The sequence below is a fragment of the Lynx rufus genome, unplaced genomic scaffold, assembly GCF_022079265.1.
Source record: "Lynx rufus isolate CCGP_SWC_20201006 ecotype Redwood Valley unplaced genomic scaffold, mLynRuf1.p SCAF_13, whole genome shotgun sequence".
Lineage (NCBI taxonomy): Eukaryota > Metazoa > Chordata > Mammalia > Carnivora > Felidae > Lynx > Lynx rufus.
The window spans coordinates 23,103,611-23,131,061 of NW_025814827.1; the positions used below are offsets into that span (position 1 = coordinate 23,103,611).

General features: G+C 35.4%; 1 protein-coding gene across 5 annotated transcripts in view; it reads left to right on the forward strand.

The window, feature by feature from the left end:
• ATOSA (atos homolog A) overlaps window positions 1-27,451 on the forward strand; it is an 87,935-nt gene that overhangs the window by 51,289 nt on the left and 9,195 nt on the right. For 3 of the 5 annotated variants that reach the window (XM_047075088.1, XM_047075087.1, XR_006961287.1), the window contains 8 exons: window positions 7,695-7,879; window positions 8,793-8,995; window positions 9,270-9,395; window positions 10,747-12,595; window positions 14,468-14,587; window positions 17,826-17,905; window positions 18,594-18,702; window positions 25,503-25,661. In XM_047075088.1, the coding sequence (XP_046931044.1) occupies window positions 7,695-7,879; window positions 8,793-8,995; window positions 9,270-9,395; window positions 10,747-12,595; window positions 14,468-14,587; window positions 17,826-17,905; window positions 18,594-18,702; window positions 25,503-25,661 (2,831 nt within the window). Of the gene's footprint in view, window positions 1-7,694; window positions 7,880-8,792; window positions 8,996-9,269; window positions 9,396-10,746; window positions 12,596-14,467; window positions 14,588-17,825; window positions 17,906-18,593; window positions 18,703-25,502; window positions 25,662-27,451 lie in introns of those variants that run through there. The other 2 variants (XM_047075086.1, XM_047075089.1) reach the window with 2 other exon arrangements.

The following is a 27,451-nucleotide window of genomic DNA, read 5'->3' on the forward strand; positions in this document are numbered from 1 at the left end:
GAGTTTACATTAAATCAGAGGGCAGTTAGGGAGCCAGTAAAACAAACCGAAAACTTAGAATGAAGAGGAATGTGATGAAATGGCTCTTCAGGAATATTAATTGCATTCAAGTGCAAAGTGAGTAAGAAGAGGCTTAGAGTCCTAGACCATAGCTAGGAGACTGTTGTAGTAATTCAGGCATAAAATAGTAAGAGCCTAACTTAGGTTAACTGTCTTGAGGTAAAAAAAAAAAAAGAGTTTAAATCAAAGAAAAATTTTAAAGTAAGATTAGTAAGATTTAGTGGCTGGATTTCAGGACCATAAAGAGGGAGAATCTCCTACCCTTGTCTCATAGACTTAGAAGGGAACTTCTTGTATTCTCATTTTGAGATTTGAAGACCATTTTGAGTGATGATGATGTGTATTTAATACTTACCTTGTTTTTATAGAAAGGGCTGTTGTAATACATGAATGGTCATTTTTCTCGGGACTCAGAAAGTAGACTTTTGTATTTATCATCTATACCCTTCAGAATAATTGACAATGTATGTCATATCTGCCTAGTCTTCCATCACTGTCTACTGAGATCACTATTGTCATTCATGGTCACCAGTGACTTGCTTATTGTCAAATCCAGTGGTCACATCTTTGTTTACATTTTATTAAACCTCACTGGTATTTGAAACCATTGGCTCTGCCCTTGAAACATTTTTTTTCCTTGTGCTTCTGTGATACAAGATACTTGACAGCTCCTTTTGCTGGTTCATCATCCTCTCTCAGATCACTACTTGGTGGAGTGCCTCCAGGCTCTGTCATGAGTTCCCAACATATTCCTTTAGGTAGCTCTTGATTGTGAATACTCTCCAATTGCCAATGATTCCCTAAGCTATATCCCTAACCCTGGACAACTACAGTAGCCTCCTAACTAGTATACCTACTTTGGTTTTTATTCCTATTATCAACATAGCAGCCAAGGTGATCACTTTAAGATGTAAATCAGGGTTGCCTGGATGTCTCAGTCAGTTAAGTTTACACCTCTTGACTTCAGTTCTGTCACCTCTGTGCTGACAGTACGGAGCCTGCTTGGGATTCTCTTTTTCCCCCTCTCTCTCTCTCTCTCTCTCTGCCCCTCCCCTGCTTGCACATTAGCTCTATCACTCTCAAAAATAAAGTTTTTTTAAAAAAAGTAAATCAGATCAAGCCGTTTCTCTAATTAAAACCTCCAAAGGCTTCCCATTGAATTTATGACAAAATTTCAACTCTTTCCTCGAGAGCTTCAAAATCATCCTGTATAATCTAGTCCCTCACCACTATTCTGATCTTCATCTTCCTTTTCTTCTTGCTGCCTTTCCAGCCTCACTTACCTGGGACATTACCCATTCATTCTCACCTTAGACCCTTTGCTCAGAATGCTCTTTCCCCTAATTTCTGAATAGCTAGCTCCTTGCTCAGATCTCAGCTTAAATGTTGCCTACTCAGAAAAGCCTTCTCTGAACACTTGATATAAACATTCACATAAGCATTCTCATTTCACTCTTTTTACACTTACAGCATAGCACTTCACACCATCTGATATTTGTCTTTAAAAAAATTTTCTTAATGTTTATTTTATTTTGAGAGAGAGAGAGGGAGACAGTGTATGAGTGGGGGAAGGGCAGAGAGAAGGAGATACAGAATCCAAAGTAGGCTCCAGGCTCTGAACTGTCAGCCCAGAGCCTGATGCGGGTCTCAACCCCAAAAACCATGAGATCATGACCTGAGCTGAAGGTGGAGGCTTAACTGACTGAGCCACCCAGGTACCCCACTATCTGCTATTTTTCTTATTAATTTGTTCTTGTTTTTCTCCACCACCACTAGAATATAAGTTCCAAGTCCCAGTGTTTAGGAAAGTTCCTGGCACACAGGAGGTATATAATAGTACGTATATAATAAATAATTGTTGAATAAATGGAGTCTTAATACCAATATACTGGTTATGCCAACAGAGAATCCAGTTCTTTGAGAATAATCTTTTCCACTAATTCTTAACACCCATTCTCAGTTCCCTACATATATGTTTCTCATATTGTTAGTATAAGACTCTAGATCTCACTTAATTTTTTAAATTTTATTTTTAAAAAGCAAAAAAAGCATTTTAAACTGCTAAGTTATTTCAACCTATGCTGTTACCTGTGTTTGTCTTCACGAATTCCTATATTAAATAACTAAACTACAGCCTACTAAGTAGGAGTTCTATAAGACAGTGGCTAAAATGTATGACACTAGGTAATGCTTTTATTTACATGTTATTTTTCAATTAAAAGGCCTTATTTATCTAATACCAATCAGAGAACAGTAGTTTATTTAAAATTTAGCTTATGTGTTTGTATGTTAGCTTTATGAAAGGGCATATTTTATTATATATACATCTTTCTGTGTACATGGCACATGTGATTGTGGCACAAACACATGATCATAACACTCTTTCTTTTGAAACACTATGTTTTCAATTTCAAGATATTTTATAGATATCTTTCCTTGTCAAAAGTAGACCTATATCATTATTTTAGATATAACTATACCACAGTATATCAACCAGTCCTGTATTATTGGACATTTACGTTTATTCCGTTTTTTAAATTGGTATAAACATTTAAATAAATATCCTTTAATATTCAGCTCAGTGTATGTGTTATTTTATAGAAAGAGGATTTTGATTCATATTACCAGATTGTCCTTTATGAAGTTGAAAGGACCTTATTGTTAGAGAAACTTTTTTTTTTTTTTTTTTTTTTTAGCAACCCCCAGGTTATTCTCCTGCTTGTCTTGTCATTGTCTTCCATGTCATTAGAAGTGTGGAATTTTCTGCTACCTTGCCAGGCTTTAGAAGTAAAGTGAACCTTGAAGAGGGCACTTGTTGGGATGAGCACTGGGTGTTGTATGGAAGCCAATTTGACAATAAACTATATTTAAAATAAATTAAAAATACTAAAAAAAAAAAAAAAAGTAAACTGAACCGCATATCTAGCAGCCCAGTGATGGGTAAGACCTTCTTCTCTCATTCGTTTTACACAGAGCTTTGAAGAAGCTCTGAGCTATCCTGGGAGTTTTTTCTGAATCACTATATGATGAGAACTGGTTCAGAGGGGCTCCTGGGGCTCCTAAGAAGGAGGTAGTGGTTCTGGCTTCTCTCCTAGGGTTTTTTCTGTGCTGCTTCTGAAGAACAGATTCATAGACTCAGGGTTGAAAGAACTCTTGCTACCACTTAACTAGCTGAATACCTTCAATCACACCCCTGGGATGTGTCTCTCAGTCTGTCCTTGAATATCCCTGGTGATAAAGAATTTACTTCTACTGAGAGTTAGTCCATTTTATCTGTGGATCACTCTGATCAGAGTTTTCCCAGTTACCAAATTGTTCACCTCTTTTATTAAACAGAACAGATGGGGAACTGTATAAGAAATAGCTAAACTCCACAGCCAGAAGTGCATGCTACTACAAAAGCAGCCAGTCTGGTCATGGCTCTCAGTCAAACTGGTGTAAACCCAATCCTCATTGAGGTCTTGGAGGTAGAGGGATTCTAGAACTATGTTTTGATTCATTAATCTCCAGTCTCCAAAGATCTGTCCTTCATAGCCTGTGAAAACTTGTAACATCCTTTGTTTGCTTCAATGCTATGCTTTATATCAAATAATTTATTTCTTCTAAAATATGTAACTACTAGGAAGTTTAACAGTCCATATTTGTCTAGATATGAAACACCTTTTGTTTTTATAAAGGTACATTGTTTTCAGAGGCCCTAAAATCATAACTTACTTCTAGAATAAGCTCAAAATATCAAGTTCTATTGAGTGAATTTTCTTTAGCATGACATAGTTCTCAGTTATTGTTCGTATTCCTTATGGTAGTCTCTGCTGTCTGGTGTTTTAGAGGTTGACATTATTAAAATTTTAACTATGTAACTTTTCTAATGGCCACTGTGATTTAGTATTCTCATTTCTTAAAATTCAGACATCCTTACATTTTTCCTGACAGTTCCTAAAGGTTGTCATCATAAAGTCACATGCATTTAGGTAGTATTTTATTTTTCATAATGCTACAGTATAATCCATGCTATTCGTTGCAGTTCTGTTTTGTTTTGTTTTGTTTTGTTTTTAATATGTGTTTTTGGGAGAGTACAGCGGAGGAGGGGCAGAGAGAGGGGACAGAGGATCCAAAGTGGGCTCTGCTGATAGGCTGACAGCAGTGCTGAGTGACAGCGGGGCTCGAACTCACTAACTGCAAGATCATGACCTGAGCCAAAGTCAGATGCTCAACCAACTGAGCCACCTAGGTGTCCTGTAATTTTTATGTAATGGTTACATAGATAACTAATATATAACTACTGTCATCTCTAATCTTTGTTTTAAGTTTTTCATTTAAATATTTAACACTCTGGGGGTGCCTGGATGGCTTAGTCACTTGAGCATCTAACTCTTGATTTCAGCTTAGGTCATGATCTCATGGTTTGTGAGTTTGAGCCCCACATTGAGCTCTACACTGACAGCACTAAACCTGCTTGGGGTTCTCTCCCTTTCTCGCTGCCCCTCTCTTAAAATAAATAAATAAACTTTAAAAAAAGTTATTTTTGTAATAGTTTAGTTTTTATCACTTTAAACTTGATAATTCCTGGTGTATAAGCCATTATTTGCTAGGGCTTTAGAGATAAATTATAGTTTTGCAGGCATAAGGATAACACTGTCATTCTCCCCACTCTTTCTGCCCTTCCCCCTTTCTTAATCTGACCTTGTAGGTTTTTTCTCAAGTATAGATTTTTTTTTTTTAAGTAGTAGCACATAAATGTAAGACTTATTGCTTAGGCTGTGGATCATCCTTGGTATTCACATGGAGTAGCTGACATCTTGGCATCATTCAGCATTCCAAAGATTAGGAGCCACTGCTCTGTCACAATTCTTAGTTTTCCAGGATTACCTGACAAACTCAGGGAAAGGAACAGGATGAGCCCAGAGAAATATCTCAGGAGCTGAAATCATGCCATGTAGCCCATGGCAAGCCTGAGGTAGCTTTGAAAACCCACAGAACCACCAGAGAAAGGGATTGAATGGAATCCTTTTTACATCTTTTGATTCCCCATGAAGGACACCAGGATTTAACTCAGTGAATCCCAAGGGACTACAGGAAACCTTTGATTTATAATCTAATTGATTTCTAGAGGAAAGTGGAAAGTTGAGATCATTCTCTTGTTTTTCTTGTCACATTATTATAAACTAGGGTTCTATCCCTGGAAACTACAGATCTTCCCTGACTTACAGCGGGGTTACATCCTGATAAGACATTTTCAACTTATGATAGGTTTAAGTGAAAAATGCATTTAACATTCCAAACCTAGCAAATGTCATAGCTTAGCCAAGCCTGCCTTGAACGTGCTTAGAACACTTACATTAGACTACAGATGGGCAAAATCATCTAACACAAAGCCTATTTTATAATAAAGTGTTGAATATGCCTGTAATTTATTGAACACTATACTGGAAATGAGAGAAAGAGAATGGTTGTGGTGGTACAGATGGTTGTAAGTGTATTGGTGGTTTGCCCTCTCCATCATGTGGCAGACTGGGCCCTGGAGCTCACTGCAGCTGTGCAGCATCACGAGAGGACCCTACCATATTGCTGGTCTGGGACCAGATCAAAAGCCAAATCACTTTCACACCATCGTCAAGTCAAAAAATAGTAAGCTGATGAGGGGCTGTCTGTTCCAATATGTATTATTAATATATATGTTGCATATTATTATTTTACTTACATTTTTATAAACATATACTAAAGTATGTAATAACAGTTTTTATAGCTGCAATGAAAGAAAGCAGGCATGAGGTAGTAGTGGTTAAGGAACCAGATTCTGGAGCCAGACTGTAGATTCAAATTCCAACTTCATTCTTTACTGGCTGGGTAATCTTGGGCAAGTTACTTAACATCTCTATGCTTCAGTTATCTTTAAAATGGTAGTAACAGTTTCCGCCTTATAGAGCTGCTCTGAGGATAGAATGAATTAATGTGTAGAAAGTACTTAGAACTGGCAAGGTCTGACATTGTTAGTAAGTGTTCACTGTTATTTTATATGTTGCACATGGTCATTTTAGGGAATATTTTCTGAATGGTCTTAAAATACCAACTCAATAAAGTTGGCTTTGAAGGCTGCTGCTTTTCCAGATAAGCCTTCCTGATGCTAGAAATGGGCATTCTTCGTCATTTCCTTCAAGGCTATTCATAATCTGGCTCCAGTCCTTTCTTTTGCACGCTTTCTCTATACAGATTCTCTACTCAAGTTGCACTTTCTCTCTCCTGGTTCTGCTCAATGCCTACCTCCTTTAAAAAAAAATTGTTTTCAGTATAGTTGTCCCACAATGTTACATTAGTTTCCTGTGTACAACATAATGATTCAGATTTTCTATGCTGTGCTCATAAGTGTAGCTACCATCTATCACTAAACAACGCTATTAGAATATCATTGACTATATTCCCTATGCTGTGCCTTTTATTCCCTTGACTTATTTATTCCGTAACTGAAAGCCTGTATTTCCCACTCTCCTTCACAAATTTTGCCCATCTCCCAGCCCCCTTGCCTCTGACAACCACCAATTTGTTCTTTGTATTTATAGGTCTGACTCTTTTTGTGTATTTCAATGCCTACCTCTTTTGCAAAATTTTACCACTGTTATCTGAAAAACGTTGGAATGTATTAAATGCTGTAGTGTTCTATTTGTTTTGAAGATGATTTATCAATCACGAACCCTTTGAGACTAGGGTCTATGCCATAGTACAATTCTGTATCCCCTGTCACTTAATACAGTGTAGCAAGTACTTAAAGTATGTGTTATTTAATTGGATTACACAACAAATTGAATTTGTGTGTGTACATTTGCACTAGTGTTCAACTCGTGTAACAGGTTAACACTTTTGAAACTTAACTGTTTCACAAACTTGGAGCACTTGCGAGAAATTTAAAAATTACTACAAATAAGTGAGAACACCTGCATATCAAATTGTTTGGAACTGCATAGTAACAATAACAACAACAAAATTCACACTTTATATATTGTAATTTGGGCCTGCATCTGCTGCGATAATTACAACATTTCTCCTTTTGAAACTACTAATACTGTAAGGCATAGGCAGAGAAGGACTCCAGAGCTCTGAATGTCCACAGCACAGATGGGTTGTAAGAATAAGGAACTAGATAAGAAAGGGACAAAGGAGAGAAAGGGAGAAACATGTATTTGAATTTGCATCCTTAATATTTAATGATAGTAATAAAACAGCTAAACAATATGACATAATAAGACCTTTTAACCTTTTGGTTATTGGTGAAATTTTGGGTATAAAAACTGTTGCACTTGACATCTGAAAAATATAAGATATCTAAATATCTATAGGATTATAAATTTATTCCTAAATCTTAGACATTTTAACTGAAATTGACATAAAAATAATTTTATGCTATAATTTCAACCATCTTTGTCTTAACTGAAATTTGGAATTATCCATTCTCTCCTTACCTTGTATACCTTGTGAATCAAGAGTTTACTGTATTTTAATTGCCTGATTTTTACCCCCCTTTCACTCTTTGTTACTGAATATACTTGAATATAGATTGTGACATTAAGTATTTTAGGTGTAAACGGTGAGTTCTTAACAAGAATACATTAAATTAGAGACTCATTTTTTTTTTAAACCAGATACTCTAGATGAATATTTTGAATATGATGCAGAGGAGTTCTTGGTCTCTTTGGCCTTGTTAATAACAGAAGGACGAACACCTGAATGTTCTGTAAAAGGTCGCACAGAAAGTTTCCATTGCCCTCCAGCACAGTCCTGTTACCCAGTAACTTCCAAACATGAATGTAGTGACAAGCTGGCTCAGGTGAGAATTGTGTATTGAGTATATTTTCTTTTTCTTTCATATAAACTAGTTTAAATTCTGTGATCACTTTTGTTCCATGACAATTAAAATGTTCACACTTAAGTTTAAAATCACTTATAACTACAATAAAAAAAATCCTAATCTTGGACCATAGCTAATACCCCTAACTCTTAAGCGATGCTCTTAAAGTCACAGTAGGTACCTTTGCAGATCAGCATGCAGGGTGACAGCCAAAATCATACCTGCCTTCTTACTCGCCAGATTTAAGATAATTGTTGCTCTTGATCTTGTGTTTATTTGGTAGAATTATTTTCATGATTATTTTCTTCAGATTAACCAATTTCCCTTTTATATTCCTTTCTTTTTTCCTACGGGAGGATACTTTTTGCTATCATAGTAGTATTTTTATATAATGTTAAAAATAGTTATTTTGATAGGTACTGTGTAATTTGCTATAGGGATTTTCCCAACAGTTTCTTAAATGTAGTCCAAAATTTTACATTTTTAAAATCTTGTCTATTTTGAGCATTTAATGAAAATGAGATTTTAATATTTTGGTTTTTACTTAGAATGAATCTTTATTTTGTAACAATGACATAGTTACAAACTAGGCTGGGCCACCTCAAGGCCTGTCAGACGTGGTGTATGACAGTTATTTTTCCACAAAATAGAGCAGAAATATCCCCCTCCCCAAGAAACTTTGCATCATAAATGTTCAGTACTAATCCTTGTACTCTAGAACTCACTAGTGTTAATCCACTATTTAATGAGGAAATCTAAATAAGCCTAAGCAAAGATCTATAGTTGACTCATTTCTCATATAGATGTCTATTTTACAATTATAATTTTAAACTGTAAATATAAAATGCCTTGGGTTATTGAGGTATTTTGCTTACATTCATTTTCTCTTAAGTGTCGCCAAGCCAGAAGAACTAGGTCTGAGGTCTTACTGTTGTGGAAGAATAACCTTCCAATCATGGTGGAAGTGATGTTACTCCCAGATTGCTGCTACAGTGATGATGGGCCCACCACAGATGGAATTGATCTCAATGATCCTGCAATTAAGCAAGATGCATTATTATTAGAAAGATGGATATTGGAACCAGTTCCTCGACAGTAAGTTGTTGAACTGAGTTTCAAGTTGTTCTTGCTAAATCAGGTTTTCCATTGCTTCTATAAATTATTTTAGTAACGTATCATGTCTTTGACGCTAATGATGTAGTAAAATTTAGACATGTAGTTCTTCTCTGACTTCAAGTGACACTAGTAAATGCACTTCGATACTCTTGAAAGCACATATCCAGAATATATTTATTTTAGCTTCTGTATTTCTAAAGTTCAATCATTTTGTACTTGCTGACATTTAAATGATACTTTTTACTTCCCTTAGGAGTGGCGATCGATTTATTGAAGAGAAGACTCTTCTATTGGCTGTCCGCTCATTTGTGTTTTTTTCTCAATTAAGTGCTTGGCTGAGTGTTTCCCATGGTGCTATTCCACGAAATATTCTTTACAGGTATGTTTTGGGCAAAATAAGGACAGTGTGTATTTAACCTTGTTGGTTAGCTACTGAATGATATTTTACCTTTTAAGCAGTTTATTTCCTTCATTTCTAAATGTAAGTGGATAAAATTTACTGAAGATTTTCTCAAAACAAGTTAGAGAATTTAAATGCGAATCAGTATGAATTTTACTTTATTTCTTTTTAATTTGCTTTTTATTTTTTTAATGTTTGTTTACTTTTGAGAGAGAGGGAGACACAGAATCAGAAACAGGCTTCAGCTCTGAGCGGTCAGCACACAGCCCAACGTGGGGTTTGAACTCCCAAGCGGTGAGATCATGACCTGAGCCGAAGTCAGATGCTTAACCAATTGAGCCACCCAGGCACCTCCGGCATAGAATGGTTTTCAGAGAGCTTTTTAGCTTTAAAGAACCCCCAATGGGCTTATGTATAAAAACTTTCTGGGCTGCCGAATTTCCATAATGGTAGACTTATTTAATTTTTGCATCTTGAAAACTGTAAATTTACAGGCTGCTGACCAAGTGTCTAATTGTTTCTTTAGGCAGTTGGCCCTGAGATTGAGTATCTCTTAATCACCTTGTACAACAGAATTACCTAAATCAATTTATTTAGAGTAAATGCCATTTTTTTTTGTTTTAAGAAATAATTCTAAATTATAGTATTCTTGAGCTTTAATCCCTAAGTAGTCTAGTGTTCGTAAAAAGATCATCTCTAGGCTCTTTCCATAATGTCCATCAACTGATGAATGGATAAAGAAATTGTGATTTATATACACAATGGAATACTACGTGGCAGTGAGAAAGAATGAAATATGGCCTTTTGTAGCAATGTGGATAGAACTGGAGGGTGTTATGCTAAGTGAAGAAGAGAAAGACAGATACCATATGTTTTCGCTCTTATGTGGATCCTGAGAGACTGAACAGAAGACCATTTGGGAGGGGAAGGAAAAAAAAAAAAAGATTAGAGAGGGAGGGAGCCAAAACATAAGAGACTCTTAAAAACTGAGAACAAACTGAGGGTTGATGGGGGGGTGGGAGGGCGGGGAGCGTGGGTGATGGGTATTGAGGAGGGCACCTGTTGAGATGAGCACTGGATGTTGTATGGAAACCAATTTGACAATAAATTTCAGATAAAAAAAATCATCTCTATTCTAAGCATAAACTGTTGTGCTTTTTATGTTGGTTTTTTCAGAATGACATGCATGGTAAAGTAGCTGAAAGTAAACCCTTAATAGTAATTGATGCAAATAAAGATAAGTATGTAACTGTTGAAAATTTTTTATAATATATGATAACATTATACGCATTACAATGCATTGATTCTGTATATTTCTATATGATTCTAGAATCAGTGCTGCTGATGTAGACCTGCAGTGGAATTTTTCACAGACCCCGATTGAACATGTGTTTCCTGTTCCTAATGTTTCTCACAATGTGGCCTTGAAAGTCAGCGTTCAGTCCTTGCCCAGACAATCTAATTATCCAGTTTTGACCTGTAGTATTCACACTAATATTGGCCTTTATGAGAAAAGAATTCAAGAACATGAACTTAAAGTCCATCAGCACCGCAATTCTAATGAAGTAGAACAATGTAGTACAAATAGTTCACAGCGTCTGTGTAGCAAACAATCTTGGACCATGGCACCTGAAAGCATATTGCATGCAAAAAATGGCACAACTCCAGAATATACTGCAGCTGTCAAAAATGTCAAACTGTATCCAGGCACTGGCAGTAAATCTGACTATGGAACACGTCAAGCCAATATTCTGGGCTTCAGTGGTAGAGGAGATAAAAAGTCACATGAAACACCAGTGAGAACTTTAAAATCATTTTCAGTGATTGATTCCAGGGTCTCTAGCCACCAGAGTTCCTGGCAGTCAGTTGGTGAGACTAATCCTTTAATAGGCTCTTTAATTCAGGAGCGACAAGAAGTTATTGCAAGAATTGCTCAGCATTTGATTCATTGTGATCCAAGCACTTCCCCTGTTTCTGGACATCCATTCAATATGCAAGAGTCTAGTTCACTTAATTCAAAACTTTTCCGGGTTTCAAAAGAAAATGAAAATGTGAGAAAATGTAAAGAAACTTTCTCCATTTCCTTTGGTAGTCCTGAGCTTACCTCCTCAGAAGACACCAGTGAGGGAAAAATTCAAGTAAAACCAGATACTCCTCGAAGTGAAACTGGCAGTTCCAATGGTCTTTATTCTCGTCAGTCTGTTGGTGAGACAAATCCTTTGATTGGCTCTTTACTCCAGGAGCGACAAGATGTTATTGCAAGGATTGCTCAACACTTGGAGCATATTGATCCAACTGCATCACATATACCCCGGCAGTCATTCAACATGCATGACTCCAATTCGGTTCCTTCGAAAGTATTTAGGAGTACATATGAAGACAACAATTTGTGGAAGAAAAACAAGGATGTTACCTCTGTTTCTGTTTCCAATACAAAAATTTCCTTGTTAGAAGACAGCAGCGAAGGGGAAAACTTAATACCCAATAAATCATTTAGTTATTTTAAATGTAATGGTAAAGTCAAATCCTCTTTGAAACCTCAAATAAGAAGAAATCTGTATCAGGACAATCCTAGTGAAACCATCCAAAATACTTTTCAAGAGACACAGAACAAAGCCACTAGTTTATTGACTCCCTCAAATATGCCTCACTGCAAAAAAAATAACTTAGATTTGACAGTCAGATTGGAAAATACACTTTCTGAGTGTCAATTTAAGGAGCAAGAAATTAGCAATGAAACTGATAAAAAGTATTCAAATTGCAACAGTATTGACAAACAGATTTGCACAGATAAGTATAAGGAAAAAAGAATAAAAAATGAAAATTCTAATCCAGAATATTTTAAGAATCATGAATTTGATAACTCCAAAAAAGATGACTCAAAAATAAAAGGTACTATGTTGGAAATGTCTGAATATTTGAACAAACATGAAAACAAGTGCTCAAATAAAGACTCAGAAAGGCCTAAGACATGTGAGCAAAATACTCAACTTAATAGTATAGAAAATTATCTCAATAAAGATAATGAAGTTCGCAAATGCAAAAAGCCAGACCTATTAAAAATTGAACAGGATAAGAAAGAAGAGGTAATTGATGAAAAATCTCAAAACTGTTCTCAGAGAAAGAAAGTAAAAGACTGTTTGTCTACATGTGAACGACTGAAAAATACAGAGGTGTTGGTAGGTAACATCTAATATTTCAAATATAATTCTCAAACATTTATCATGGTTTCAATTTTGTTTACAGAAGATCTAGTTATAAAGGCCTAAGGTGCCCATTAATTATAGTAAATACAGTCAGTTCTAATAAACCTGCTACAAAACTAGTATTAACATCCTTGGAAAATAACCTACTTACTTAAGAGCAAATGCTAGGTGAATTCTTCCCATTGCCCTTTTTTGGTTATTTCAACACTAGACAATTGCTGGAGGGTAATTAGGAGTCAGAAATGAAACTCACATCAGCTTAATGTATCATTTGTTAGTAGCTCTGGCCTAATACAGTGCACCCGTTGTAATGCCACTGCTCAGCTAGGGATTTTAGGAATATCTATAGAGAAGTCACGAGGCTGTTTGTTGGTTAGAATGCCTGGGTTCCTGTCCTGACTTCACAATTTTGACCTTAAGTCACTTAACTTCTAAAAACCTCAGTTTCCTCCGTTCTAAAATAAGAATGATAAATCTCTTTTGCCTATCTCAGAGTTGTGACAATCATATAATAGATTTTAAGAAATTTTGTGAATCTTTAATGTACTATATAAATAAAAGATACTTATTTACATTTTATTTAACTTTCTACCAAACCATTTTTTAGCTTTAGAAAATTATTATTAGGCAGAGAGAGGAACACCGAGAATCCAAAGCAGGAACCCAAGCCATTAGTGCAGAGCAGGATATGGGGCTCAAACCCACAAACCAGAGATCATGACCTGAGCCGAAGTCTGACGTTTAACCAACTGAGCCACCCACGTGCCCCTGGAAAAGTACTTTTTAACTGTCTTGACCTAAATCTGAATGTCCTTAGTTTATCTTCTTTATCAGTAAAATTAGTTCTGCTGGACATAAGAGTTTTAATAATTGTACCATGTTTCCAATTTCTGTTTTTCAATAGAATATCTAACATGGATTGTATCAAATGGTAGTTTGCAATTTTCTAAAACTATAATTGTCACAGAAACAGTTAGCTTTTCATGATCCTTTCTGGTACCTAAAAGGAAAACTTAATTTGGCCGCTGTATTTTTCAAGCTACTAATATTCGGTTTTTCATGCTCTTGTTTTAAATATAATCATACAACATTTACTAAGTGCCCAGACACTCTTCTGAATATTTTACACATATTGGCATACTTAATCCTTCCACTAAACTATGAGAGTAAACTAGAGTAAACTCCAGTTTACAAATGAGGACCCTAGGACTGGAGAGCTTAAGTAACTTGCCCAAGGTCTTACAAAGCTAGTAAGTGGCAGAGCCAGGACCCAAATTAGACTTTTCTGATTTTTATGTGTTGCTATGAATTTCTAGTGTTTGGGTTTAAACTTGCCTAAACTCTTAAGAAATAGCTTGTTTCTGTATCACATCAAAAACATGGTACTGCAACTGCATTAGATATATTTTTAAATTCACATTTATTGTATTTCTGTGTCGTGCTCTACCAAATTACATGCTTTGAGAACGACTCTTAATATTAACATAGTTTTATATTTTAGAATACTCTTTTTTCTACCTGTGAGTAGTTGTTTTTTCACAAATTAAAAGTATCAAATATTAGCTTACCAGATGTTAGACTCTGAGTATTTATAAATATGAACATATGTATAAGACGATTATATTTGGACATAGTTTCTTTAGAATATTTGAGTTTATTCAGTACTTTAGAAAAAAACTCTTAGACTTTGTTTTATTAAAGTGTATATGTGTGTGTGTGTGTGTGTGTGTAGATCTAGATTTGTAGATGATTAGCGTTACCACCCAAGATGTAATATCTCAGTACCTATTAGGGATAAGACCAAAATTACTTAAATGTTATCATTAAAATTAATTATTTTCCTAGCAGAAGACTATACCACTGAAACATTCAAGTGTCTGGCGGAAACATAATTTTCATTCCTTAGATGGGACCTCAACCAGAGCTTTTCATCCTCGAACTGGATTGCCTCTTCTCTCAAGTCCTGTAAGGTTTCTTTCTCTTATTTCATATTAATACTTGGAAACATCTAAAATGTTTACAAATTATTTTATCTGAATTGTAATTGAAAAAAATTTAAATGCACTTTTTTATTAAAAAAATTTTTTTTAATGTTTTTTATTTTATTTTTGAGAGAGACAGAGACAGAGTGTGAGCTGGGGAGGGGCAGAGAGAGAGAGAGAGAGAGACAGACAGACAGACAGACAGACTCCAAAGCAGGCTCCAGGCTTTGAGCTGTCAGCACAGAGCCTGATGCAGGGCTCGAACCCACAAACCTTGAGATCATGACCTGAGCTGAAGTCAGCTGCTTAACCAACTGAGCCACCCAGGCACCCGAAAAATGTAAATGCCTTTAAAAGGAATTTCCAGTTAGAAACCACTTTTTAATATATTTAATAGCTATGTGTTAATATGAGAAAAGACTAAAAATATGAAAAAAATTAGGATTATAAAATTTCTCTGAAATTCTTTTGTCTAATCTTTTAATTATTACTAAATATAAAGAAAATATTTAGTGTCAAGTGGGTTTATATAAATAAATTTGTATCTGAAGCTGGTTGACATCACCAGCTGAGTTATTTGGGAATCAGATTTGTGGTTGTTTTTGATTTGGAACCCATGCAGCATCTTATTTTGAGACATATAAATTTCCCCACTCTACATTTACAAATAGATTTGTAGATCTGAGTGCAATGGTTAGGAGTCTTGCTTTGGAATCACCCTGACTTCACCCTAGCATAATGTCTGCTTTAGTATTATGGGGATGATTAATATAATTCCTAACACATAGTAAGCTATCAGTTGTTAGCTGGTATACCTGCCATTTCAGTTAAACCTGAGTCAAGTGATCAATATCAGGGAGAAGTAAAAGCATATATATTTTGCTACTGATAGAAGATAATTTTTGGTGCTTTGCGTGTTTTTTTTTTTTAAGTTATTTATTTATTTTGGGAGAGACAGACAGTGTGAGTCGGGGAGGGGCAGAGAGAAAGGGAGACAGAGAGAATCTCAAGCAGGCTCTGCACTGCCAGTGTAGAACCCAATGTAGGACTCAAACTCATGAAACCGTGAGATCATTCCTTAAGCCAAAACCAGGAGTTGGACGCTTAACCGACTGAGCCACCCAGTCACCCTACTTTATCTGTGTTTTTTTAAGTAAACTCTAAGGATACAATATCTGGCCTATGTTCAAAAAATAATTATTGAATAAGAGATCTTGAATTTAAATTTATAACTTGGACCTTAGGTGTTTGTCTTAGAGAAGCTGAATTCCAAACAACTTAAAATAACACCAAACATTTGACCTAGGTATGAGGTGCTTTCGAAAGACCCAAGTGATCAGGAAAAAAGATTTGTCAGCATCATACTGATAAAAAGAGCATTGTAGACTTCTGTTCAGCATGGTAGACTGAGTTCATCTACAAAGACTCTTCCTCCTCAAAGACGGAAATCATGGATAGAATATAACCTTTAATAAAAATAATATGTAATACCTGATATAACCTTTAAGTATATAATATAATGTAAGAGAAAGAAAGATAAATCTCCAAATACTCATATGAGGCAAATTATGGCCCTCTGGGATATCTGAACCTAATTTAGTGCTAGGGTTTAATGCCTCTGCTGGGACAGGTACAAACAGGGGGTAGGGATGCAAGGACTTAGGAACTTGAAAAAACTAAATAGAAATTTTAAATATGAAAAATATTTTAATTGCTGTATACACACACAACATGTGTGCCTACAAATACAGAAGGATTAACATTGAATCAGAATCAGCTGTATAGCAATGTAGTGATGGGTGGACAGATGCTAAGAAAGCATCTTGAATAAAGTACAGAAAGGAAGAGAGTTGGTAAAATATGGGAGAGCCATGGAGGATTAAATGAGATACTGAATAGAAGTGTAGTACAAATTGTAAAAGTAGAACTAAGTGGAACAAAGAAAATGCAGTATCAGAAGAAATGAAGGTAAAGAACTTTTCAGAATTGAAGACATGAGAATTTAGATTGAGAACTTCACATTAAGTTCTTTTTTTATATATAATTTTTTTAAAGTTCATTTTGAGAGAGAGCACAAGCAGGGGAGGGACAGAAAGAGAGGGAGAGAAAGAATCCCAAGCAGGCTCTGCAGGGTCAATGCTCAAACTCAGGAAACTGAGAGATCATGACCTGAGCCAAAATCAAGAGTCGGACGTTTAACCAGCTGAGCCACCAAGGTGCCCCCAATTAAGTTCAAGCTACAAAAAATAGCATGGTGCACTCATGAAAATCTCAAAAATATTGAGATTGCTTAGACATTCAGTATTATCTTTTTTCTTAATGATGAATGTACTGTATACAATACATATTTATTCTAGTAACAAGTCTTTTTAACTTGCATGTTGTATGTGATTTTAACTTTAGTTTACATTTGGGTCTTTTATTTTTAGGATATTTTCAGCTAGATGGTGGTTGGATCATGGTCTTAAATGTAATGTGTGGTATACAATGGTGGTTGAACATCTGGAGCAGTATTTTTCAAACCTATTCTTTGTGAAGCCCCAGAGTTTTTAGAAATGCACAGTGGGTAGGGAGGGACAAAGGAGTAGCAGAGTTGGCAGGACTCCAGGCTCCCATCACCATTTAATTTTTTTTTGTTGTTTATTTTTATTTGAAAGCTATAAGTCTTTTACTCCCTTCACAAAATACAGAAGTACAGTTGACCCTTGAACAACACGTATAGAATACATATAACATACAAAATATGTGTTAATTGGCTATTTATGCTGTTGGTAAGGCTTCCAGTCAACAGTAGGCTATTAGTAGTTAAGTTTTGGGGGATCCAAAACTTTTTGTGGATTTTCAACTGCAGAGGCTGGGCGGGGGGGATTAGTGCCCCCTAATCCCTGTGTTGTTAGAGGGTTAACAGTATATAAAGTAAGAAAGTAAAAGTCTTATTATATATTGAGATTCCATGTAAGATTTTGTTTTAGAAAAAACATTCTGCTTCTTAAAGAGTCAAAACCTAGTAAAAGTGCTTTTGTTAATCATTTATTTTTTTTCTACCAGTTAATAACATGAGAAATAAGGACAATATGTAATAAAGAGTATGATTGTAAGTAGACTGGGGAGAAGTTACAGTATTTGTAAAATATGCTTAACTTTCATTTGAAAAGTGTTCTATCAATTCAAGACAAAATTACAGTCTTTTTAAATATCACAAATAATTGTTTTGACCTTAGGTTCCTCAAAGAAAGACACAATCAGGTTGCTTTGATTTGGATTCTTCATTACTGCATCTGAAAAGCTTATCATCTGGAAGGTATTTATATTAAAACTGATTTGTGTATTTGAAATAATATACTAATTTCTAGTCTTGTGTAATGTTTACTCTAATAATCACAATTCTAATAGGAATATTATTTTCTAGTTGGGTATCATTTTCAATATTAATTTCACACAGTTATTAAGGATGAAGGGAGAAATTAAGACAATGAGTAGCTAGTGTATATTGGTCATCATAATAAATACATTGGTTTTAGCACTTAAGTAAGTTTGAATATTTCTGGTCATTCACCTCCTCCTTTACCTTACACTTCTTTGCAAAAAAAAAAGCCTTGGAAATGTGTCCATGTTGACAAATAATACTCTCCTTATTTTTTTTAGTCACATAATTTTGCCTTTATATTCTCATTTTTAACTGAAAATGAAGACTGATAAAGAAGACTGCATTATATATTTCTAGCAGATGCCACTATGTGATATAAATTCTGCCTTGAAACCTTCTAGGATATTACTTATATTTTTTTCGTCAAATATTAGAACAAAGACCATAAAATATAATCAGGAATTTAAACTAGATATTTCATATCTTAAAATTTGGTTGGATTAATTTTTTATCATGTAGTTTAAGTAAAATGGATCAAATTCTTCTAATTTAATTTTATACAAAAAATAAATTAGAAAATACTGTGCTTAATGTGTTTGTTTGCTGATTTTCTTTTTAATAGTCATCGACCGTGTTTAAACACTGAAGATGATCCAGATATTCATGAAAAACCATTTCTGAGTTCTAGTGCTCCACCTATAACAAGTCTTAGTCTCTTAGGAAATTTTGAGGTAATGTTTTTGAAAACTATTTTAAGAGTTGAAGTTTCTTAACCTAGACCTAGGGTGTTATTTATGTCATTTGTTTGTGAAAGGGAAATAAATAAATGGATTGTATTTTTTCAAAGCCTTGAAATCTTTCCCTTTTCCTTTCTGTGAGAAGTGAAGTTAGAATTGTTGGTACTGCCATCTTATAACTGGGTACCTTGTAGGGGAGTTAGAGGACTTAGGTAAACTGGAGTGAGGTGTCTGTTACTCTAGCCAGAGAAGGGACTTGACCACACCTTACCTGATAGTACTGGTTCTGAGTCCCAGGAAGGAGGATGGTGGACTGATAGGAGCCCCTTCATGATCAAGGAGGTTAATTTTCAAAATCAAATGTTTTTTTGTACTATACTTGTAACTCTTTTGCAAATCTAAATCTATTCTCTTTTTATTTTTGGGAAAGGGAGAGCAAGCAGAGCAGGGGGGGGGGAGAGAGAGAGAGAGAGAATATGAATATCTTAATCTTACGCAGGCTCCATGCTTGATGCAGAGCCCAACATGGGGCTTGATCCCATGACCCTGAGCCGAAATCTGGAGTAGGATGCTCAACCAACTGAGCCACCCAGGCACCCCTAAAACTATTCTAAAATAAGATTATTTTAAAAAATGGAATGGTTAGTCTCCAATAATGTGCTATTATTTTATTTAATAAGAATATTTCTACTTGGGATCAAGTGTACTATTGGATTAGCTACCTTTAATTAGAAAACAGCCTTGAACATTGAATCACTATGTTGTACACCTGAAACTAATATTGTATGCCAACTGCACATCAATAAAAAAAAAAACAACCTGAAACATAAGCCTGTAAATGGAGTTTTAAAAGTGAATTTAATTGGTGAGGTTTTTTTATGGGAAAATAATGTAAAATTAGTAGTTTTAATTTAAATAGTTTTACTGGAGTTATGGCAGTTTTCTATGTTAACAGTATGCTGTATTTAAAACTGTATTTGATTTTGAAGCTGTCTTTCAAAGTTTTAAAATAGTTATGATAAGTTGATTTCTTTTCCAGTCACTTTTAAAGTATTACTTCAGAACTGTTGAACTCTCTATTCTCTGTCATTTTAAAATGGCATGAGGCCATTGTGAGTATCACTTATTCTGCAACCTTTGTAGTAAAAGAAAATTTGTGAGTGGGGAAAAAGAGCATCTCATATGTGAAAGCCTTAGGAAAGAGAAGATGGTTAAAAGATCAGTACATTGGAATGTTATTTGTGCAGATATGCATATATTTTCACTTGACTTCAGTAGAAAAATACAGAGACGTTTTGAGACTGTCCAACCCATAAGTTCTCTTTAATTTATAGTTGTCCTTTGTATCAAGAGTTTATTTCTTTTTATTACCATTATATTGATATACCACTATTTGTTTATTCACTCACTTGATTCTAGGCCTTTGGGTCGTTTCTAGTTTGGGGCTATTACAAATAAAGCTGCTGTGGATATTCATGGATGCATTTTTGTGTGGACATAAGTTTTCATTTTGTTTGGGTAACTACCTAGGAATGGAATGTCTGGGTAGTATGGTAGGTATATCTTTAACTTCTTTTAAGAAACTGCCAAGGTGTTTTCCAAAGTGGTTATACCATGTTTAATTCCTACTAGTAGTGTTATGGGGGTTCTAGATCATCCACATCCTTGCCAGTGTTTGCATGGGTCAGTCGTTTTAATTTTAATCATTCTAGTAGTTTTGCAATGCTGTTGAACTGTGGTTTTAATTTGTATTTCCCTGATTACTCATACTGTTGAGCCTCTTTTCTGTGCTTTGTCATTTAGCTTTTCTTTCCCAAGTAAGCACATAATGTTTTCCAAATAATTATTTTTTTCATTTATGGTTTTTGAGAGAGAGAGAGAATGAGGGAATGCAAGCATGGGAGAAAGACAGAGGGAGAGAATCCCAAGTACGCTACTCGCTCAGTATGGAGCCCAATGTGGGCGTCCAGCCCATGGCCTTGGGATCATGACCTGAGCAGAAATCAAGAGTTGGACACTCAACCAGCTGAGCTACCCAGACGCCCCTGAAGAGCAATAGATTTTAATTTTAGTTTTGTTAAATGTCCAATTTATTCTTTTCTTTTATGGATCTTAATTTTGATAGTGCATCTGAAAAATCTAACCCAACACTTCTCCACCATGGCACTATTGATATTTGAGCCAGATAATTCTTTGTTATGGGATCTGTTTGATGCATTATACGATATTTAGTAGAATCTTTGGCCTCTGTCCATTAGAGTTCAGTACCATCGTCTGCCCCTTACCCCCCAGGTATAGCAGTAAAAAATATCTCTAAACATTGACACATGTACCGTGGTTGAGAACTATTTGCTTGACCCCAAGGTCACAAAACTTTTTTCCTACAAGTTTTATTGTTTTAGCTCTTACATTTAGTTGTGTGATCCATTTTGAGTTAAGATTTATATATGATAAGTAGTTTATAGTCCAGTTTCATTTTTATGAACATGAATGCCCAATTATTTTAGAATTGACATGAACTAATGTGAGTTCTCTAACATGTTATTCTTTCTTTTTAAAAAAAAAAATCTAATGTTTATTTTTGAGAGGGAGAAAGAGACGGAGTGCAAATGGGGGAGGGGCAAAAAGAGAGGGAGACACAGAATCCAAAGCAGGTTTCAGGCTCCGAGCTGTTAGCACAGAGGCCAACGCAGGGCTCAAACTCACAAACTGCCAGATCATGACCTCAGCTGAAGTCAGATGCTTAACTGACTGAGTCACCCAGGCACCCCTATTCTTCCTTAAAATTGCTTCAACTATTGTAGTTCCTTTCCCCTTCATCATGTAAATTTTAGAGTTAGCTTACCTATTCCTACAAAACAGACTGCTGAGATTTTGTTTGGATTGCGTTGATAATAGGTCAATATGTGGAAAAGTGACATCTTAAGAATATTAAATCTTTATATTTTTAAGGTTTTTAAAGTAATCTCTAAACCCAACATGGGGCTCACTTAAAACCATGAGATCAAGAGTTGCATGCTCTACTAACTGAGCCAGCCAGGTGCCCCTAAAATGTTTCTTATACGTAGCAAGTTAGCACTAAATTGTTACAAGTGATTATGTCATCAAGTGAGCTTGAGAGTGTTAACAAGATTTTAAGTGCTTCTCTGTGTCTAGCACCTTGAATAGGCTCTATGAAGGGTAAGAAAATTTCTATTATACCTGCTCTGGTAGAACATAGTTTTATTTACAGAGATAAGAATAACATATTAAATAATTAGGTTTGAACAGTGGTGAAGTTTAAGGATAGTTCAGTGTGCATTGGAATAGTGAGAGGAGGCCAAACTTCATAGGATTGTAGAAGATTGAGAGAGAAAAGTTGATTTCGGTTCAAATGAACATCTGAATAAGGACTTGAAAATAGTAGCAACTTTTTTTGGGGGGGTTTAACCTGTCATTTATTTATTTTTATTTTTAATTTAATTTGATTTTAATTCCAGCATAGTTAACATACAGTTATATTAATTTCAGGTGTACAATGTAGTGATTCAACAATTCTGTACATTACCCTATGCTCTTCAATGACAAGTGCACTCTTTAATCCCCATCACTTATTTCACCCATCCCCCCACCCACCTCCCCTCTGGTAACCATCAGTTCTCTATAGATGAGAGTCTGCTTCTTGGGTTAACGCTCTTGGGTTAACGCTTTTTCCTTTACTTGTTTGTTTTGTTTCTTAAATTCTACATGAGTGATGGGGCGCCTGGGTGGCGCAGTCGGTTAAGTGTCCGACTTCAGCCAGGTCACGATCTCACGGTCCATGAGTTCGAGCCCCGCGTCAGGCTCTGGGCTGATGGCTCAGAGCCTGGAGCCTGTTTCCGATTCTGTGTCTCTCTCTCTGCCCCTCCCCCGTTCATGCTCTGTCTCTCTCTGTCCCAAAAATAAATAAACGTTGAAAAAAAAAATTTTAAAAAAAATTCTACATGAGTGAAATCATACGATAATTGTCTGTGATTGATTTATTTTGCTTAGGATTATACTCTCTAGCTCCATCTATGTTGTTGCAAATGCCAAGGCTTCATTCTTTTATATGGCTGAATAATACTTCATTGTGTTTGTGTGTGTGTGTGTGTGTGTGTATGTGTAGCAGTATGTGTGTGTATATATATATATATATATATATATATATATATAGCAGTATAACTGTGTGTATGTGTATAGATACTTACACACACACACACACACACACACACACACACACACACACACACCTATATCTTACATTCATGTATTGTAGGCTGCTTCCATAATTTGGCGATTGTAAATAATGCTGCTGCAAACACAGGGGTGCATGTATCCCTTTGAATAGTGTTTTTGTATCTTTTCTGTACATATCTAGTAGTGTGGTTACTGGATTGTAGGGTAGTTCTAGTTTTTAACTTTTTGAGGAACCTCCATGCTGTTTTTTTCTTTCTTAATTTGTTTTTTAACATTTTTTGAGAGCGGGAGAATCAACAGCACAAGCAGGGGAGGGGCAGAGAGAGAGGGAGACACAGAAACTGAAGCAGGCTCCAGGCTCTGAGCTGTCAGCACAGAGCCCAGCATGGGGCTCAAACCCACAAACTGTGAGATCATGAGCTGAGCTGAAGTTGGAGGCTTAACTGAATGAGCTGCCCAGACACCCCAGAAACCTCCATACTGTTCACCACAGTGCCTACACCAGTTTGGATTCTCACCAAGAGTACAAGAGAGTTCATTTTTCTTTACATTTTTGCCAATACTTATTGTGTATGTTTTTTATTTTAGCCATTCTGACAGGTGTGAGGCAATATCTCATTGTAGTTTTGATTTGCATTTCCCTAATGATGAGGGATGTTGAGCATTTTTTCATTTGTCTGTTGGCTACCTATATGACTTCTTTGGAGAAGTGCTTGTTCATATCTTCTGCCCATATTTTAGTTGGATTATTTTTTTTTTTTGGGTGTTGAGTTGTGTGAGCTCTTTGTATATTTTGGATACTAATCCTTTATCATATATGTCGTATGCAAATATCTTCTCTCATTAAGTTACCTTTTAGGTTTGTTGATTGTTTTCTTCGCTGTGCGGAAGTTTTTTATTTTGATGTAGCCCCAATAGTTTATTTTTGCTTTTATTTCCCGTGTCTCAGGAGACATATTTAGAAAAATATTGCTGTGGCTGACATCAGGGACATTACTGCTTGTGCTCTCTTCCAGTATTTTTATGGTTTTAGGTGTCTCACATTTAGGTCTTGAATCCATTTTGAATTATTTTTGTGTATGATGTAAGGAAGTGGTCCACTTTAATTCTTTCATATGTAGCTGTCTAGTTTTCTCAACACCGTTTGTTGAACAGACTGTCTTTTCCCCACTGGATTTTCTTTCCTCCCTTGTCAAAGATTAATTGACCATATAGTTGGGGGTTTATTTCTGGGTTTTCTATTCTGTTCTATTGATCTATTGTGTCTATTTTTGTGCCAGTACCATACTATATTGATGACTACAGCTTTGTAATATAACTTGAAGTCTGGAATTATGATGTCTCCAGCTTTGCTTTTCTTTTTCAAAATTGTTTTGGTTGGGGTACCTGGGTGGCTCAGTCAGTTAAGTGTCCAACTTTTGATTTCCACTGAGGTTATGATCTCACAGTTCATGGGTTTGAGTCAACATCGGGCTCCACACTGATAGTGTGGAGCCTGCTTGGGATTCTCTCTCTCTTCCCCTTTCTGCCCCTCCCCTGCTTGCACTCTTTCTTAAAATAAACTTTAAAAAATTTCTCTTGTTATTTGGGGTCTTCTAGGGTTCCATATAAATTTTAGTATTTTTTCTCTAGTTCTGTGAAAAATGCTGTTGTTATTTTGATAGGGGTTGCATTAAATATGCAGATGTCTTTCGGTAATATAGAAATTTTAACTATATTTGCTCTTCCAATCCATGAGCATATAATATCTTTTCATTTCTTGTGTGTCCTCTTTAATTTCTTTCATCATTGTTTTATAGTTTTCAGAGTATAGGTCTTTTTACCTCTTTGATTAGGTTTATTCCTAGGTATCTTACTATTTCTGGTACAATTTTAAGTAGGATTGTTTTCTTAATTTCTCTTTCTCCTGCTTCCTTATTAGTATATAGACATGGAACAGATTTCTGCACACTGATTTTGTAGCTGAGTCTTTACTGAATTCATTTATCAGTTCTAGTAGTTTTTTTGGTGGAGTCTTTAGGGTTTTCTAAATATAGGATCATGTCATCTGCATAGAGTGATAATTTTACTTCTTCCTTACCAATCTGGATTCCTTTTTTTCTTTTTGTTGTCTGATTGCTGTTGCTAGGACTTCAGAGTGGACACCCTTGTCTTGTTCGTGATCTTAGGGGAAAAGCTCTCAGTTTTTCCCCACTGAGTATGATTTTAGCTGTGGGTTTTTATTTAAGGCCTTTATTGTGTTAAGGTATGTTCCCTCTAAACCTACTTTGTTGAGGGATTTTATTATGAATAGATATTGTACTTGATCAAATGCTTTTTTTGCATCTGTTGAAATGATCATATAATTTTTATCTTTTTTCTTATTGAAGTGACTATCATGTTTATTGATTTTCAAATACTGAACCATCCTTGGATTCCTGGAATAAATCCCACTTGATAGTGAGAAATGATTTTTTTAACATATTGTTGGATTCTGTTTGAGTAGCAACTATTTTTTTTGGTACCAGAAATCATAGTAATGTTTTTCTTTAAATGAAAAAAGAAATGAGTGTGTTAACTTCTAAAATTTGTTTCTTAAAATTTATTTTGTCTTCCAGGAGTCTGTCTTGAACTATCGTTTAGATCCTCTTGGCATTGTTGATGGTTTTACTGCTGAGGTAGGGGCAAGTGGTATTTTCTGCCCCACACATTTGACTCTTCCAGTTGAAGTGTCATTCTACAGTGTTTCAGATGATAATGCTCCCTCTCCTTATATGGCAAGTATTTTAAAAAATTGTCTCTGTCTACTAAAATCAACCAATTAAATCGCAAGTGTCTTTAAATTTAAAGAAATTTAATACTGCATTGTGGTAATACTTGAAAACATAAAGCATTTCCTAAGAGAAAATTGAAGGCTGAATAGAAACAAAAGTACTGACATGTTATCTCACAACTTCTTTCTGAGCTAGCTCTAACAAATATCCTCTTTTGCATTTGAGGATCTGCTGAAAATTTTCTTGTTTCTATGTGATTTAAAAACATGATAAAACTTTTATTAGTGACACTATGATTTCATATCTTGCTGAATTCAGACAAATTCTCAAGTACTTACTATATACTCTGGTCCCATAAGTGTTGCCTTCACATGTGATCCTCATTTCAGGAAGATTTAGGTAAAGATTTGGTGAGTTATTAAGTCTTCTGTTGGACTCTTTCACTCTCTTTATGCTGTTTGTTTCGAGACCATTTTTTTCTAATCCTAGAGTTGTTTAGAATACTAGCTATTTCTGTTTTCCACACTAATGTTCTAGTGGAGAGTAGGATAGCTAAGTAAAAGCACAGTTTTGACTCAATGATCCCATGATTATGTCTTTCCCATTTTGTTATTCTGATCACTTGAGAATAAAATAAGCCTTTAACTGCAAAAATGATACTAAGTTTTGGTGCATGTTTCGTATCAGCCCTTTTACAAAAGACAAAGAAAGAGAAGTGGCTAACCCTGCAAGTGTATACATAGTTTACAGTAATGGTCTCAAATAAGGGGTTACATCTGTGTTTTCATGTTAGGTCTTACTTTGAGAAATACAGACTGCTATAGTTACAGAAATATACAGCCCTGGCCTTGCTATTTGAATTTTCTAGCTTCCCACTTGGCCCAATTGCTTCCTCTAATATCCTTTCCACAACCTTCTAGATTTTCAAGAAAGAACTAAAGGTTGTGAAAAGAGAAATCTATGTAATAGACAACAAAGGAAAGGAAGTTACACATTTTTAGGGACTTAAATATAGCCTACTCATTGTTGGCCCTGTTTGCTTAAGGAAAGTTGTTTTAGCCTTACTCCATTTTAAGAGTAAAATGAAGAGCTTCATACTTCAGTGTTTCATACTTCAAATGAGAAAACATAATGGTGTCTGCTCATTTATTGTAATCTGTCGTTAATGTACAAAGCCCCCAATGACCATTAAGGTGGGTTAGAAACAAGATAAAAGAGTGAATGACTGAAATCAGCTCAAATAAATATTTTTGAGTGAAATTAACAAGGAAGAGAGAATTTAAACTATGCTTTTTAAAGAGTAGAACAGCATTTATCTTGACCTTGGTTGACATCTAAAAAGATAGGATTAAATGATAAAGAGTTTTGTCACTCTCTCTAGAAAGTACACACAAATGGTTATAACTTTTGAACAGATACCAGAAAGAGTATGAAATCAGGTTATTGAGTTGAGTTTGTCTGTCCTTTAAGAATCCCTGACTTAGTTAAGCATCCAACTTCGGCTCAGGCCATAGATCTCACGGCTTGTGAATTTGAGCCCAGCATTGGGCTGACAGCCTAGAGCCTGCTTCGGATCCTTTGTCTCCCTCTCTCTGCCCCTCCCCCTCCCCCTCTCTCCCTCCCTCCCTCCCTCTCTCTCTCTCTCTCTCTCTCTCTTTCTCTCAAAAATAAGCAAACATTAAAGAATCCCTGACTTACTTTTCTTTGATAATATTCTTCAGTAAACTTTCCATTTTGTAATTAAATTTTTTCTAAGTTAGTTTATTCATTAGGAATGGGTTCCTTTTGCAAAT